The sequence below is a fragment of the Candoia aspera genome, chromosome 8, assembly GCF_035149785.1.
Source record: "Candoia aspera isolate rCanAsp1 chromosome 8, rCanAsp1.hap2, whole genome shotgun sequence".
Taxonomy (NCBI): domain Eukaryota; kingdom Metazoa; phylum Chordata; class Lepidosauria; order Squamata; family Boidae; genus Candoia; species Candoia aspera.
In genome coordinates, this window is record NC_086160.1 from 55885714 (window position 1) to 55903689 (window position 17976).

Below are 17976 nucleotides of genomic sequence, written 5' to 3' on the forward strand. Positions count from 1 at the left end.
TAATCAAAGCAGACACAGGCCAAAATATAAAGCAGCTGAAAGAAGCTGTACAAGATCGGAAATCATGGAGAGAGCTGGCGTATGGAATCGCCAAAGGTCAGATACGACTGAATGGATTATTCGATTCGAAATGCCTTTTACTGAGATAGGCTATGCCCAAATGGCAGTCATTTTATAAGTATGGAAGACCTCATAAAGAAGTCACGTTGTTTGAACGCCCGTGACATGCTCTCAAAGTTCTGAATGTGCCGACAAGTTGAAAAAGGTTGTCTTCCTGATGTATTACAAAAACAAACACAAGTTGATTTTCATTGTTGAGTTCAAGGTGCTCCAATAATTTTGATTTCAAATGCCAGAATAGAATTAATTACATTAATTGTTGGCATTGCGAATGCCAGCTTTCTCTACAGAGATGTTCTAAGAGAGGACATTTTCAAATTCCTGAAACTATAAAATGTGGAAATTTAAAAAATACTGGGTTGTATCCCTTTGGGTGGTATAGAATAATTTGAATAATTTTATTCCTTAGGACACCCACATGAGGGCCAATTTGGTGTGATGGTTAAGGCATTAGGGTGGAAACCAGGAGGCTATGTGTTCTAGTCCCACCTTAGGCACAAAGCCAGCTGGCTGACCTGGGCCAGTCCCTCTCTCTCAGCCTTAAGAATCAGGTAATGGCAAACCACTTCTGAAAATCTTGCCAAGAAAACTGCAGGGACTAGTCCAGGCAGTCACCAGGGGTCAACATTGATTCAAAGGCACCACCACCACCAAAAAGTATACCCATATAGAGTTCTGATTAATGCTCCTGATCCTCAAATACAGAAATCTGAAGATTTCACAAAAATGCCCTCTCCTCCTCCTATCTGTTAGATTATATACTTTGTACATTTCAATTCCACATAGCTCTGGATGTGTCTCAGTGCTTCTGAGAGACTGGGGGAGGAGGAGCATTGTATGTGTACATGTGAGAGAGGAAAGCTATTAAAAGAAGCAGCTTTTAATTTCAAGATTTCACACTGTAATAATAAGTCCTGAAAAACATGAAAGATGTTTGCTTGAGAACGGTCGATAACTCATTCTCACCTACAGGATGTGTTGATGATATCATAACAGTGCTAGCTGAAGAACATGGATGCTTGGACATTCTGAAGGTCTGAATTTCTTACTTATACCCATAATGACTAACTATAATTCATAGTGGATTATATTATATTACAAGAGCCAATTTGGTCTAGTGGTTAAGGCAATGGGCTAGAAACCAGGAGTCTGTGAGTTCTAGTCCTGCCTTAGGCATGAAAGCCGGCTGGGTGACCTTGGGCCGGTCACTCTCTCAACCCAACTCACCTCGCAGGGTTGTTGTGGGGAGAATAGGAGGAGGAAGGAGTATTAGATAGGTTTGTTGCCTAGAGTTATTTATAAAAATAATGAAGGTGGGATGGAAAATAAATAAACATAAATAAATAAATTATTTCCTGAAAAATAGACCAAAAGTTTCAGTAAAAATGTCTTTAAAGAAACTCCTTGATGCTCACCTTGATTTCTCTATGAATATCCACAGTTACTGGATATTCATTTGTATCTGTTATATTAAAATGTTTTTGCTCTTTCAGAATTGGTATGTGATAGAAATCTGTTGCTGTATGTTTAGTCAATTTTAGTCAGTCCAAAAAGTGTAGCAGATACAATACAATTTATACCCCTAGCTCTTGGTTGTAAATCAGAAGAATATTTTTAGTTCATTTTGAATTAAGTGCCTATATATTGGAATGTTTTGCTTAGCCTTGAATAGAACATGTAAACATACCCTACTTTCATAAAATAAGGGGAATGCAGGCCAGGAGACACCATTAGCTGTTGCTCTCACCTTGTTGAAACTGTCTTCTTAGAATTAAGATTTGCTCCATCCAAGTTCTGGAAGTGACTGAAAGTAGAACTTTTTAAAAGAGCATTTAGTTGAATATTTGCCATCCTTAATTTATTTAACTTTCAATTAGTTATATTAGTTCATTTGTTGATATAATTTTATTAGGTTTTTAATTACTTTTGTATATTTTTCAACATGGCAATTATAGTTTCTCCTTGTATTGCAACCTTGATTAGTTATTGTTTTAATTTATTTATGTTTACTGTGGATGTTTTTAACTATTATAGATGTTCTTGTTGGTTGTTTTGTATAAACCATATAAACCATCTGTACTGATTTGGTGATATATGAATTAATTAATTAATTTTAAATTTGTACTTGTATTTTATGTACCAGGAAGTTCCTGAAAATATTTTAGCTCTACTTAAGAAGTGCCTTACGTTCCACCCTTCCAAACGGTAAGCATACCTTACAAATGCATTGAGTAATTAGACGTAAAATAAGCAAAGTACAAGTGTTACATATACAGTTTGTTCCTACTTGTTTTTAAAAATGAGAACCATAGATATATAAGTCTACCTTGCAAATTATATGTCCATTACGTCTAGCAGTTTTTTTGTCCATATCTGGGCTACTATACAAATCAAGCAGGTTCAGATTTGCAGTTCAATAAGTTTAGAGCAAAAGCCGATCATAGATACCAAACAACCATGACTGTATACTTGTGAATTTTTTTTAAACAAAAAACTTCAGCCATACTTTATAGTTAACATCTAGAAATATACTGTAGATTCACAAGATGTGTTGCCAGCAGGAAAAAATAAAAAAATAAATTCTTCTAGATGTTAAGTAAATCAAAATATCAGAAACAACAGTTAAATTTTGTAAAATGATTGATCGTTTAGTTATGTGCCACCAAGTTGGTGTCAACTGTTAGCAACCACATAGATAGTTTTTCTGCAAGAAAATCTGTCCCCAACCTGGTCCTTCAGGTATTCCACTGGTGCACCCATCACTGCTGTAATTGAGTCCATCCACCTTGCTGCTTGCCCATCCTCTTCTTCTCTATCCTGCCCCCCTCCCCAGGATCATAGACTTCTACAGAGAGCTAGGACTTCACATAATGTGTAGAAGTGTGATAAATTTGAGTCTGGTCATTTGTGCCTCGAGTGAGTGAGAATGCGGGGTTGATTTGTTTGATTGCTTGTTTCTTTGGCTGTCCATGGTACTCAGGAGTCTTCTCCAACACCAAATTTCAAAAGCATCACAACTCTTTCTGTCCTGTTTGTTTAAATCCAATTTTTGCTTCCATAGAATGACATAAAAAACCCATTGCCAACATGATTCTGATCTTTGTAGGTAGACACATCCTGTCATCTGAATAACTTTTGCAAGGATTTCTTTATTAAGATACCAAGTGCTACTCTGCAGTGTATTTCTTGACTGCTGTTTTCTTTACTGTTGAAGGTTGATCCTAAAAGGCAAAAGCTATCCACCGTTTCAATATCTTCATTATTAATTTTACGACTGTTTGCCGTTACCTGTTGTTATTAACGTGGTCTTCCTTATATTTAATCTTAGTCCCATTTTTTTCATTTTGCTCCTTGACTTTCATTACTAGAGCTTGAAGGTCATTTGCATTTTCAACTATTGGAGTGCCGTCACCAGCATGGTGCGACTTATTAAAGTTCCTTCCTCCATTTTGAAAACCATTCCCATCTTTTTCCAATCCATCTTTCCTCAATGTACATTCTGCACATTCTGCATATCTCATGTTCACTGATTCAATGTAGTTTATACATCGTAACGTTTCACATGCCATGGCGCTGATGCACGTTTCTGTTTGGGAGGGAGCTGCTGTGAGACCTTGTACCAAACTCTGTATGTGAAATCAGTACAATGGAATGTGTTTGGGTTATCTTCTCTGCTCAAGGACTTTTCCCGCAGACCATCAGAAACCGTTAGGAGCACCTGGGATTGTGAACTTGAGAAGATTCTTCGGGGGGAGGGATTTCATTTGCACCGAGAGTTTTTAGTTTGAATTTGGCGCTCTTTCATCATTCTCAGCTTTCTCTGTGATCCTGTATACTATTCTTTAATAAATCAGATATCTTTGAATCCACATTCATGAGTCTGATGGTGTTTTAGAATAGGCAACCATTACATAAAGCTGAGAATCCCCAAAGTTGTACCGTTAGCTCCTACCAAGATCGGTTTCTTGTGAGGGAAAATAGTTGACGACGGCCGTGTCCAAGCTCACAACCGGGGGACTTGAGGAGCCGGCTAGCTTGATGCCGGAGTCAACGGTCAAGAGCAGAGAACTGAATCTCACCCCAGAACCTTCAGAATCCTGAGACCTGTCAAGGGATGAATCAAATTCCAATTCTGATGGAGAGGAATCTGGCAATGGGGGAGAGCCAAAGCAACTGGCACCCAGCGAATTGCTAGCAGAGTTGATCACCTTGGATGAGGTGGGGAACCCCAACCAGGGATGTCGGGGACGTCCTGGAAGTATCGGTTCCCGCTAACCCCATACAAAGAATCTACTACAGTGTCAACTGAGAGGAGATTGGGCACGCAAAGGAGAGGGGACTCTCGAACCCCTGAGAGACTAAGAGTGGTGGAAGCCAAAATAGAATCGATGGAGTACATGTTGAAAAACCTGTCTTTGTCACTGGAGGGGCAGGGGAGATGCGGAGGAGATCCCAGCTTCCCGCAACCATCCCCCATCCTCCCATCCAGACCGCCAGCAGAGCGGGGCCAGAGATGGCTCCGGGATGAATCTCCACCCCGCAGAGCCCAGCCATCAGTATCCCCACCCCATAAGGGGAAAGCTACTGTAACCTGGGGCCAAACCACTCAAGTGCCTGCTGGTTCCACTCCAACCGGAGGCGGAGTGGGAGACTTTTCTGTCAAATTTGATGGGGATCCAACAAAGTTATCTTTCTTTTTAACTAATGCTAAAAGTTATATGAGGCAGTTTGGGACATGCTTCCCTTCCGAAGAGGCTAAAATAACTTCCATTGCCACCAAGTTGAAGGGCCGAGTGGCTGACTGGTATGTTCAATTAAGTGATGCTGACTCCCCTGCTCTTGATTATTTCGATGATTTCATGTGGGCGTTAAAGCTGCATTTTGAAGATCCTCTGGCCAAGGAAAGAGCTAAGAAGGAGCTGAAGGATCTTACCCAGAGCCAAATGACAGTAGCTGATTACGCCCTAGTGCTTAAAGCTCTGGCTGGGAAAATCACTGACTGGTCTAAGTCAACTCTAATAGAGCGTTTTAAAGAGGGACTCAACCAGGATGTCCTACGTTGGGCGTTGTGTAGAGACGATCCAGAATCATTGTACAACTGGATCTGTCTGGCAGGAAAGGCTGAGCATGCTCAGCATACCTTCATGCAAACTAGAAAATCTGAAAAACCACCCGGCACCATGAGGGGACCCCAAAGTGCTGCAACTGCTGCCCAGCCAAGCTATAGAGCCTGGGATGAGGAGAGAGATCGGCGCTACGCGAGGGGTCAGTGTCTCTGATGCGGAAAGGAGGGCCATTGAGCAGCTGATTGCCCAAAAGCCAAGGCTGGAGATCGAGCGGGGAAGCCGCCGGCCAAATCGCCCCCCCCTCGCGGCAAATGACAGCAGCCAAAGGGACAGCCAATGCTGAAGAAGTAATCTACTTCTCAGAAGAGGCTGAAGACAACTCTAAGGAGCCGGCGGGAAACGCCAGCCACCTGCCATGAAGAGCGCCTGCGGGCAGGTGGAGGAGGATGGGCGCGAAGATGCTATGGTGAGTGCTGACTGTCCCACTTTAGCAGTGAAAGTGAAATTGGGTTCCCACACAAAACCTACAGAGGTATTGTCATGAGTAAGGATGGCGAGCAGGGGGCTCCCATCCAGACTGTTAAGCGCATGCGTAGCACTGAGGAATTGGGCAGCCATTCAAAGAGACACAGATCGGGACCGCCTTAAACTTTGGGGTTTATATGTCTGGGTTTTTCCCACGCTTCTTCAGTTTGTTAGGATTCCTGTTATGTACAAGCAATAAAACGTTAGAGACCGGTTCCTTGTCTCAGGGTGGTTTCTGGCTGTTAGGACAGGTATGGGCTTTAGTGGACTCTGGGTGTTCCAGGTGTTTAATTCACCCTGATCTGGTTGCTGCTTTGGAACTGCCTAGTTTCCCCCTCCAGCATCCTTTGATCTTCACACAGTTGGATGGTTCAACAGCGGGGGGGGGGGGCGCGTCAACCCATTTCACTGGAACTGTGGCAATGCAAATGGGCAGCCACGGTGAGGCTTTGGAATTCGTTGTAGCACCTGTTGGCAATCCCTTGGTAATCCTGGGGATCCCCTGGTTGACCTATTGAAGCCCCTATATAAACTGGGAGCAGAGAACTGTGACTTTTACAGATGGATTTTACCAAGCTACTCCAGCAGAGATAGTTGCACGTATGGGGGTTGGAAGGGCAGCAATCGCCATGCCACGCCCTGACTTGCCACATTTAGAAGGCTTGCCTGCTCAATACCAAGAATTTGCAGACGTATTTGGGGAGATGGAAGCAGATCGGTTACCCCCCCCCCCCACCCCGCCCCGGGAAAACAGACTGCAATAGAGTTGGTCCCCAATGCTCAATTGCCCAAGCCAAAAATTTATCCAATGACTCAGAAGGAGCTCGAGGCATTACGGGACTTCATTGACAAAAATCTGTCAAGGGGGTTTATTGAACCTGCTAATTCCCCAGTTGGGGCTCCTGTGTTATTCCGGGAAAAGAAAGATGGCACGCTTCGACTCTGTATGGACTATCGAGGGTTAAATTCCATCTCTATTGTCAACAAGTACCCTCTACCCCTCATGAAGGATATGTTAGTTCATTTGTCAAAGGGCAAGATTTTCTCCAAGCTCGATCTTCGCGAAGCCTACTTCTGCATTCGCATAAAAGCTGGGGATGAGTGGAAAACTGCTTTTAATTGCCCACTAGGATCGTTTCAATACAAAGTCCTTCCTTTGGATTGGCAGGGGTGCCCGGAGTCTTCATGCAATTGATTAATGAAGTATTACATGATCATTTGTTTAAAGGGGTTCTGGTTTATTTAGATGATGTTCTCATTTACACTGAAACCAAGGAGGAACACGAACACCTCCTCAGACAGGTGTTACGCAAGCTTAGGGATGCCAAAGTCTATGCCAAACTTTCCAAATGTGAGTTTCACAAAACCCAACTTGACTATCTGGGCTATCGAGTGTCTGACCGGGGTATAGAAATGGACCTTGCAAAAATTCAGGTGATTCTAAGTTGGGAACATCCCCGCACCCGGAGGCAATTACAAAGTTGCCTAGGGTTCAGTAATTTCTATTGGCAATTTATCCAGGGGTTCGCTGAGATTGCTCTGCCCCTCACTGATTTACTCCATACCAAGGGCTTGGGGGAGACACGCGAAGTAAAAAACCCTGGGCAGTGCTGAATTGGACGCCTGAATGCCAGGCAGCATTTGAGAAATTAAAAACCCTTTTCACTGCTGAGCCTATTCTACAGCACCCTGATCCTGAGCGCCCCTTTGAGGTCCAAGTTGATGCTTCTGACTCCTCTATTGGGGCTATTTTGTTACAAAGGGATTCAGAAAATCGCTTAAAACCCTGCGCTTATCTATCCAGGAAATTTTCTGAAACAGAACGCCGTTGGCATGTTTGAGAAAAGGAGGCCTTTGCTGTAAAAGCAACTTTAGAAACCTGGTGCCATCTCCTTGAAAGCGCTAAATGCCCTTTTGAGGTTTGGACCGATCACAGGAATTTAGAAGCCCTCCGCACCCCACGACGTCTCAGCCCTAAACAGATTCTCTGGGCTCAGTTTTTCAGTCGCTTTAACTTCCAGTTAAAATTTATTCTGGGAAAGAAAAACTTTCTGGCTGATGCTTTGTCACGTTTACCTCAGGACCTTGACCAGGTGGCAGATGTGGTTGGGACTATTCCCACTGAACCCCAACTGGGCTTGGCTGCTGTCACTCGGAGCCAGACCCGTGCGCAGGAAACCCCGCCCCCAGCACATTCTGGGAAGCGGAAAATGCAAGTTCCTTGTCAGTTACAGAAGGACTTTCTCCAGGCACTGAAATCTGACACTTGGTTGCTAGCTAATAGAGACAATGTTTCTTTTGAAAACGGTCTGGCGTGGGTGGAACACCGCCTTTATGTGCCTGAAACTTTAAGCGCTGATGTTTTGCAGTGTTCCCATGATGATAAACTTGATGGACACTTTGGTTTTGTCAAAACCTTGCATTTGGTTCGCTGTCAATTGTGGTGGCCAGCTTTAAGACGTGATGTAAAAGACTATGTGTCATGTTCACCATTTCAATGTGTTGTTAACATCGTAACGTTTCGCATGTCAAACCGTTCTTCCGTGTCCTACATGCTTGAACATTTGCTGGTATTTTCCATTCTTGCTGTGCTCCTTATTTTGCTACTTTGGAATGTATGTTTGGGTTTGCAACTCTGTTCAAGGTTACTTTCCCAGGCAGATATAACGGTTGCTAGCACCTGGGAGGGGGTGGTTGCTAACGAGCGCTCGGGGCGGGACTGGGTTGGAAGCAAGGCTTTTAAGTTTGTATTTGGTGCGCTTTTGCTCATTCTCAGCTTTCTCTGTATTTGCATGCTATTCCTTTAATAAATCAGTTATCTTTAAGCCCGGGCTTGTGAGACTGAGTATTTGGGATTAGGCAACCATTACACTATGTTGCTTCCTGTCCTGTTTGTGCCAAAATGAAAAGGGGGGAAACCATAGGGGCTTCTACAGCCAGTGGCCAGCCCATCCCGCCCCTGGGACAAAATTTCTATGGATTTCATTGTGGACCTACCTCCCAGTCAGAAGAAAACTGTCATTTGGGTTGTAAAGGATTTTTTCTCTAAACAAGCCCATTTCATTCCATGTGCATCCATCCCATCAGCCCCACAATTAGCGCGCCTCTTTCTCCACCACATCTACCGCCTCCACGGTAGCCCCTCCCATTTAATTTCTGACCGCGGCACACAGTTTACTTCCCAATTTTGGAAATCATTTTTAAAATTGATTGGCACTAAACAAGCGCTGTCCACATCGTCCCATCCTCAGACTGATGGTTCTACTGAAATCCTAAATTCCACTCTTGAACAGTTTCTTAGAGCATACGTTAACTACCATCAGTCCGATTGGGTGGAGTTGTTACGTTTTGCTGAAGTTGCTTACAACAGTGCTGTGCATCAAAGTACCAGATAAACCCCTTTTCGTGTGGTTTCTGGTCACAACTTTGTTCCCATCCCTGAACTGCCACAGCCCCCTTCCCAAACATGTTCTGCATCTAACTGGGCTGTTACACTGTCTGATTCCTGGCCAGTAATTCAACAAGCTTTGGCTGATGCCCAGGCTGCTTACAAGTTGCAAGCTGATAAGCATCATTCCTTACAACACAACTTCAAAGTTGGGGATCAGGTGTATCTATCTACTAAGTTTATCAAATCACCTCAACCCTCTAAAAAATGTGCTCCCATATTCATTGGTCCTTTTCCTGTTCATATTGCCCATCCAGTTACTGTTAAATTGGACCTGACTCACAATTTGAAGCGCTTGCACCCTGTTTTCCATTGCAGCTTGCTTAAGCCTGTGCACCACTCGCCGCGTTGGCACCCTCAACCTCTTCCTCCTGCTCCAGTTATGATTGATGCCCAACAACACTTTGAAGTCAAGGACATCGTTGATTCTCACAAGCTTCGAGGCACCCTGCAGTACCTGGTCCAATTGAAACACTTTCCTCATCCTGAATGGGTGTCTGCCCACCATGTTAACACTCCTCATTTAGTTAACTGTTTCCACCTTGCTTATCCTTTGAAGCCTGCTGCTTAATGTATTCTTCATTTTGGGGGGGGGCAGTATGTCATGTTCACTGATTCAGTGTAGTTTATACATCGTAACGTTTCACATGCCATGGCGCTGATGCGTGTTTCTGTTTGGGAGGGAGCTGCTGTGAGACCTTGTACCAAACTCTGTATGTGAAATCAGTACGATGGAATGTGTTTGGGTTATCTTCTCTGCTCAAGGACTTGTCCCGCAGACCATCAGAAACCGTTAGGAGCACCTGGGATTGTGAACTTTAGAAGATTCTACGGGGGGAGGGATTTCATTTGCACCGAGGGTTTTTATTTTGAATTTGGCACGTATACTATTCTTTAATAAATCAGATAAATCATATATCTTTGAATTCACACTCATGAGTCTGATGGTGTTTTAGAATAGGCAACCATTACAGCATATAGTTTGAATAGATAATGCAACTGTATACAGCTCCTTTGCTAACCTAAAGCCAGTCTGTTACATCATGTTCTGTACATGCCATGGCTTCCTGTTCTGTGCATAAGTTTCAATGAGGACAATGAGATATTCTGGAATTCCCATTTTTTTAAACATATTTCACAGCTTGACATGATTGACACAATCAACGTTCTTCTTTATAAACAATGAAGTATGGGCAGACATAGTTTTGGTGTTCTTTGGCTTTCTCAGTTATCCAGTGTACGTCAGCAATAATGTTGTATGTTCATTGGCCTTTTCTAAAGCCAGCCTGAACATTTGGCATCTCCCTTTCCATGTAGGGTTCTAATCTGGATTGGATGATCCTATGCATTATTTTGCTAGTGTGTAAAGTTAAGGATAGTATATGATATTTTTCACACTCTTTTATTTTATTTATTTTTATTTATTTTTATTTATTTTTATCCTGCCTTTATTATTTTTATAAATAACTCAAGGCAGCGAACATACCTAATACTCCTTCCCCACAACAACAATCCTGTGAGGTGAGTTGGGCTGAGAGAAAGCGACTGGCCCAAGGTCACCCAGCCAGCTTTTATGCCTAAGGTGGGACTAGAACTCACAGACTCCTGGTTTCTAGGCCAGCACCTTAACCACTAGACCAAACCAAGATTCCTTTCTTTGGCATGCTATGTAGATTGACCTCTTGGCCACTATATCATTCTCCAGATTTGCCGGTGTAGCTTGGTTAGAACCTTTACTGATTCTTCTTTTGTTGCTGGCTGTATTTCTGTAAACATTCCATCAATTCCTGTAGCCTTCTGACTTGGTAATGATTGGAGTGCTGATCTAACTTCATCTTCAAATACTAGAGTCCTTACTATTTCTAACTTCCCACTGTTATTCCATCTTCACAACTTTGGATTTTCATTTTCTGCAAGGCAACATCATCAGCTATATATCTAGAAGCATTTAATCTAGCCACATCATAAACATCATTAGTACTCCAAAAGATCCTCAGCTTTTCTCGGTAGCATGTTGAGTGCCATCCAGACTGAGGGGCCCAACATCTGGCACTAAATCGTTAGTCATTTTATATTTTATTTCTATTTGGCTTTCTTGGTAAAATACCGTAGTAGTGCCTTATCCTACACAGTAGGAAATTCCTTTGCTATTGTAATAAAGTAATCTTCCTCCAGTATCTTCCTGTATCGCTGCTGTCCAGTGTAAATGCCTGCTTGCCTTAGCTGAGCAGCTGAGCTGACCTTCCCATTGTAGGTGACCCTACTGGGATTCTGTACTCTTGGTATGCTGTCCTGGCATTTTTTACTCATCACTCCGAGCAACAGTGCACACATACACACTGAGCCATGATGAAGGAGTGTAGCAGGACTTGGTGGTGGGCATGGGTTGTAAAACTACCATATCGCTTTTAATTCAATGACACATTGAAGCAGGAGTTATGTGGCTACTCTTGATTCATGCTATATGCATAAATGGATTATTCTTGTGAGCAATTAAATGCCCAAATAATTTAGCTTGAGGATTGACTGTAAGTTAAAGTGTTTGCAAAATATAATGCTGGATGATATGCTTTTCATTGCTAATTAAAATACATGTGGTGAAAACAGAAAGCACAGTCTGGGAGAAATAAGTTTATTTATAATCTGAAATGAGGAAATGGAATATACCATTGAATATATGTGAAATACTTCTGAATAAAGGTGCATAGGACTGAACTGTATGAATGAATGTATATATAATATACTGTATGTTGTTTAGATTTTTGTAGATATATTTTTGAGCAGTGGTTCCTTTTTGCCTTCACTTCCTTTTTCTGTTTCGTCAGGCTGACTCCTGAGAAGCTGTTGAATGATTCAGTGTTCAGTGAAATCTCATCTTTATACCCACTCTTCCACACACCTGTCAGTTTTTTCTCACCTAGTCTAAGATGTGCTAACTTATCTCTTCCTGAGGATATTAATCAGCTATTTCAAGGTAAGACAACAGATCCTAGCTATTTCTCTAGTATCAGTGTTATGTCTCCTCCCTTTCTTCCTTTTGAAATGTACCATGAGAATACACTTCCATAATTTAACTTTTTATACAACTATTATACAGTATTAGTATTGACCTCTTTCTGCAGATACCTAAAGATTGCATATAGTTGTGCCATTTTATTCTAAAGCTGTTTGGCTCATAACTAATAGCTCTTTTGAATCCTGATAATTTGCACATTTCAGATGTTCATATGAGTGTTTCATCCCTAGTTATGTGTACTGAGATTCTGTGCTGTAGATTTTAATGAAATATTTGCCATGCAATTATTTCAAAGAAGGAGTTTAGTTCATTATTGGGAAGTAATTGCATAGATAGATAGATAGATAGATAGATAGATAGATAGATAGATAGATAGATAGATAGATAGATAGATGATGGATGGATGGATGGATGGATGGATGATGGATGGATGATGGATGGATGGATGATGGATGGATGGATGGATGGATGGATATGCCAGCAATCAGAATGATTCAAAATGAGTTTTTCTTGCTATAGTGCATTAAATATAGTCATTATGAGACTTTACAGCCAACATGTAAGGAAAATGATCAGTTGTAGTGTAGGAAAAAACCCGTAACTGCAGACAGACCCGGAGCAATATGTTCAGTCCCAGCCTTTTCAACTAAAGAAATTTTAGGTAGGAGAATGAGACCTTGGAGAGTTGTGACTTTTTAAATGGTGCCGTGTTGCATGAATTAATGGTTTGATTGGCTAGATACACCTCTTCCTCTTCTTGATAAATTTAAAAGGAGAGAGAGAAATTTCCAGTTAAATCCAGAAGGAAAAACGTAGTTGTGCACACATTTTATATAGCCTAAAGCATTTGTATCTATGTAGGTATCCTCCACATGAATTCATAGCTCTTAACATCCCCATCCATCATGGGCATTAGCCATGAGATTTGGGATGGTGATGATTGTAGGTTCAGTTTATCTGAAGGCACTGGCTTGGAGAAGGTAGGTGATACTATTCTTGGTACAGTTTATGGATCAGGCATAAACATTTTGGATGAATTTATTACTCATCCTGCATTCAGTTATGTTATTGCTGTTGTATCACATGAGACTGAAGATAAAATCCATCTTATGAATGAAGCATTTAATACAGTCTTGTCTCTTGTATTTATTGAATGCTTGCCTTTTCTGCTAACAAATTGTTATGGAGACATTAGTGTTCGTGCTACAGAGTGACCAATAGATTGTCCTGCTGGCTTTCTTTTCCCTAGAGATTTTCCCTCCCCTTGCAGAGACAATATTATTTTTATTTGATAACAGGGAAGAATTTATGTGCAGACTTTTTATTCAGTTTTCAGAGAAAAATATAAAATACATTTTTTTGAACATAGGAAAAGAAAGTTGCTGGAAAATTAATATGATGATGATGATAATAATTTGTTGAATTCTATTAATAGAGGAAAGTTCTGATTACCTAGCAGAAAGGACAATTGAAGAAGTTTATTATCTCTGGTGCTTGGCTGGAGGTGACTTGGAGAAAGAGCTTGTCAACAAGGAAATCATTCATTCCAAACCACCCATCTGCACACTTCCTATGTAAGAAATGCATGGGGGGGGGGGAACCACCCTGTTTTGGAAAATAAAAGCAAGAAAGAAATATATAAATGTTAAAGTGAAACTGGCTTTTAAATGGGAAAAAGGAGGCCAGTAATCTGAAAATCTAGTTGCATTGAGTACCGCACTTTCTATCTACCTCAAAAAGTACAAGAATTTGTAGGAAGGTCTTCAGAGGTGCTCTCCTACACACAGATTCAGTTAAAACATTTGTCAGCTAAACATTTAATTGTATTAATAGCTCGCAGATAAACAATTTAATTAATAGTAAAATATAGGTTATGGTACCTTAGGTAGGAAATACTTTGAAATAGAAATACCAGCCTATCTATTTGATGACAAGTGACAGCAAAATCTGATTTCTCATGAATTATGTGAGAATTATGTTAACTACCAAGCAGATGTACATTAACAGAAATAGAATAAGATCATGTCCCTAAACGTATGAAACTGCACAGTCTGATCAAGTGTCAGTGCAAATAAAATGGAAGCCGTGCTATTGAAAATGGAAGAAAAAAGCATATAAGCTACTGCTTTTTGTTTATTTAAAAAATGTTGGAACATATTTTCCTTTTTTTTTATTCCTAGTTTTTTGTTTGAAGATGGGGAGAGCTTTGGACAAGGGCGAGATAGAAGTTTCCTTTTGGATGACACAACTGTGACACTCTCACTGTGTCAGCTCAGGAATGTAAGATACCATGATTCCTTGTAATGGAATATGGATCATTCATATATTTTATGTATCTTTTGACAAAGATCTGTATCCAGTATTATGTGCATGGGCCTTGGCTTGCACAATAAGACTCATCTCTGCATTGCCTCCTTTCATACTCCTCAGATCTCATCTATATTTATCCAGAGCATATTTAGGGGGTGCATGGAGGGGCTGCAGAAAGAACACAAGTTCTAGTCGTCCTTAAAGTGTTTTTCCCCCCACTATGAATAAACAACATCACACTAACCAGCTTGCCTTCTAAATTCATCTCTTTTCAAAAGACAAGTATTTCTTCCCATTCCTCAGATACTCCCTACTCCTCTTCTAAAGTCAAATGTTTCACTCGTATTTTACTCTTTTTATTATTTATTTTTTAATTGATGAAATGTGCCCTTGAAAATACATGTTTAAGAATTTGTAACTGCAAATATATAATTTAAGCATTTATTCTTAAAGAAACGGGGTGCAGACCCTTTGAGTAGAAAGACCAGGAAATCAACTCCACAGGAAGGCTAAAACGACTTTTATTGAGATTGGCTATTAAACAGAATCTTGCAAGTCTGATTGTGCTGTACTTTCTCATACTCCCATGGTTTAGGGAGGTGTCTGCCTGAGCTGTTTCCAAATGTTATTGATGTGGACTTAAAAAATGCTTCAGCCCATTTTGCCTAGGTAATGGTTCTTGCAGATTTCTGTCAAGGCCATCTTTCTTACTCTATTTATTTATTCATTTATCTATCTATCAAATTTTTATCACCACCCATCTCCCCCCACAAGGAGGGACTCTGGGCGGTTTACAACAGGGATTCATTTGAAAACAAAAGAAAGAAATCTAAGACAATAAAATTTTCGTATAAGTACACTATAAGCTTTTTCCCAATGCTTTTATCAGTTCATAAATACCTTCACAATCAAAAGCTAAACTTTATACTTCTCAGGTTTTTGAGTGATCAAATTAAGATATTGATATTTGAACAGTTGAGATAGATTTATATGCTAAATACAAATATATTTCTTTTGGGAGAACGTAGTTTGAGTCTCACTGATCTCTAGCCAAATGTTACAATATTAGCTGACTGCTTTTCTTTTACAATAAGAAGTTTTCAAGCACCCGTCCTAGGACAGGCCAAAATCAAAAGAGGATCAATAGTGCTTGGGAAAAAAATCTAAACTTCACTTCAGATCCCCTGAGAAGATTTCTCCAGTTTCAGAGCAGCACCTGAATTATATAAAAATATTGCCAAAAGATGGCATTAATTTAACTATACTATATCCAACTCTATAGATAATACACCATTTTATTATCTGTAAACTTGAATTTAGTATTTGCAAGAGGAGTCAGAGCTTTAAATGTCTCTCTTCCTGTCAGTCATACCTACCATCTTTTTAAAAACACGTTATTAATGATTCTAAATGATGATTTTCTGTTGTGTTCCAGGAAATGTTATTAAGGGCCATCCTGCTTCTTGTCATGATGGTAGCTATGGATAGCCTTTTTAAAGGAAATAACCCTTTTTTACATTCAGCCACAAATGGACTAGGCCTTGTCTTGCCAATCAAGTCTCACTTCTTGGTCACAGACAGTATGGATCAAGGAACAAATTTGCTGCATTAATCATTGCATGAGCTCCAGAACCTGGAGTCATCTTCAGTCATCTAGACTTCATAAACATGCTGGCTGGGTTTGCCACAAACAATCCAACTATCCTTTTGAACCAAGGTCAAAATAATAAAACATTTATTTTGTTAACGTTGGCTTATTAATAACGTTAAATGGATATTTTTCTAACTGGAAAGTTTATATGATTTTTTACAGAGATTGAAAGATGTTGGTGGAGAGGCATTTTATCCATTGCTTGAAGATGAGTAAGTATATAATATAAATTTTCTGTTTGAGAGGATAGGAAACTCTCAGATTCCCGGTAAATTGACTGGTTGACCTTTGGAAGCAAAATACTAATTTAGAGATAAAATCAATAAAATTTATAAGAGTCTTTAGGTGGTTCCAGAGTTGTTATAGTAGATCTACTGCAACCAGTGCAGATTAATTTGTTAATTTCAACAGGTTTACTCATATTAAATCTAGATGCATCTTAATGTTATTTCCTGTGAATCAGACTTGTGAAGCAGTAAAATATTTTTATAGAAGTGCTTGACCCGTTACTGCTTCTGGCTCAAATGAATCTGATTAGAAGAGATTGATTGAAATGCTGAAGTTTACTGATGAATCTGTTGCTCCCCATAGGTCAGCCATGAGCAGAGATTAATAGTAATTACATTATATTTGTGTTAGAGGTTTCCTCATACTATATTGATAGATTCTTGTACAAAGGTATTTTATAATAAATTAGGAAATTAAATTAATTGAGCTTCAGCTAATAAAAATAAAATTGAATTTGTTTTTATTATACACACAAGGTAATGATTTCAATTATTTCATTCCCTAGTTCATTTTTATAATAAATTCCATTGTTTGAAACATAATACTTTAAAAACTACTTCCTCTGTTCTGTTTTAGCCAGTCGAATATACCCCATTCAAATAGTAACAATGAATTATCTGCTGCTGCCAATCTTCCTCTTATTATTCGAGAGCGGGATACTGAATATCAGCTAAACAGGATTGTCCTGTTTGATAGACTACTAAAGGTGTGTAGTTTAGTAAAGCTTCAGATGCTGTGCTAACCTTGTTTTTTATCTATTCAATTTGCCCTTGATGAATTTTGCCATGATATTGGCCTTATTCATATTTCTTTTGATATCAGAGCAATGTATTTGATCTATTGTGTCTGTCTGTATCTGTATCTGTATCTGTATATAAAATATTATAAAATAAACAGCATAGAAATACTAGATCCTATTAAAAGTATGGAAGTATTTCTAATACTAGATGGATATGTTATTTCTAGGCCTACCCATATAAAAAAAATCAAATTTGGAAAGAAGCCAGAGTTGACATTCCACCTCTAATGAGAGGTTTAACCTGGGCAGCACTACTTGGAGTAGAGGTAAGACCAAGAAAGATACAAGAATTGTCTTCTTTGTCTGTGCAGCATGCCAACCCTACCTTTTAACTTCCACAAAGCATTGGAAATTAGTCTGTGCACATAAAATCACAGCTGACTACCAAATATTATTGAAAAAACAGTCTGCAGTTTTGGCCTGAAACTATAGGAATGATGTAGTAGCACAACTCTTTTGCACCTAGCAGTCAAAGGAGGTAGGCTGGATTAGGATGGCATATTCAGTCCATCTCAAAAAAAGGTAGCTCTGGGTAGGTGAAAGTGTTGCCTTCATGAAATTACTTATCTTACAAATCACCTGGATCTTGTGTCCTTACAGAGTTTAGAATTCCAAAGACCACGGGGAAGTCTTTTTTTCTCTTTTCCTTTCGTAAACCATTCTGCTTCCCTCATCTGTGCTGTATAAAAGTAGAATTTAAAGGTCGAGGTGATGAAGTTGAGCTGGTGGAGTAGATAGGCAAGGGTAGTAGTT

The 17976-nt window shown here is 40.0% G+C and overlaps 1 protein-coding gene across 1 annotated transcript in view; it reads left to right on the forward strand.

Moving 5' to 3' along the window:
- Positions 1–17976, forward strand: part of TBCK (TBC1 domain containing kinase) — a 102690-nt gene that overhangs the window by 34690 nt on the left and 50024 nt on the right. The window contains exons 8-15 of the mRNA XM_063309913.1: positions 1093–1154; positions 2264–2325; positions 11985–12133; positions 13611–13749; positions 14356–14455; positions 16299–16348; positions 17001–17130; positions 17391–17489. Of these exons, the coding sequence (XP_063165983.1) occupies positions 1093–1154; positions 2264–2325; positions 11985–12133; positions 13611–13749; positions 14356–14455; positions 16299–16348; positions 17001–17130; positions 17391–17489 (791 nt within the window). The remainder of the gene's footprint in view (positions 1–1092; positions 1155–2263; positions 2326–11984; positions 12134–13610; positions 13750–14355; positions 14456–16298; positions 16349–17000; positions 17131–17390; positions 17490–17976) is intronic.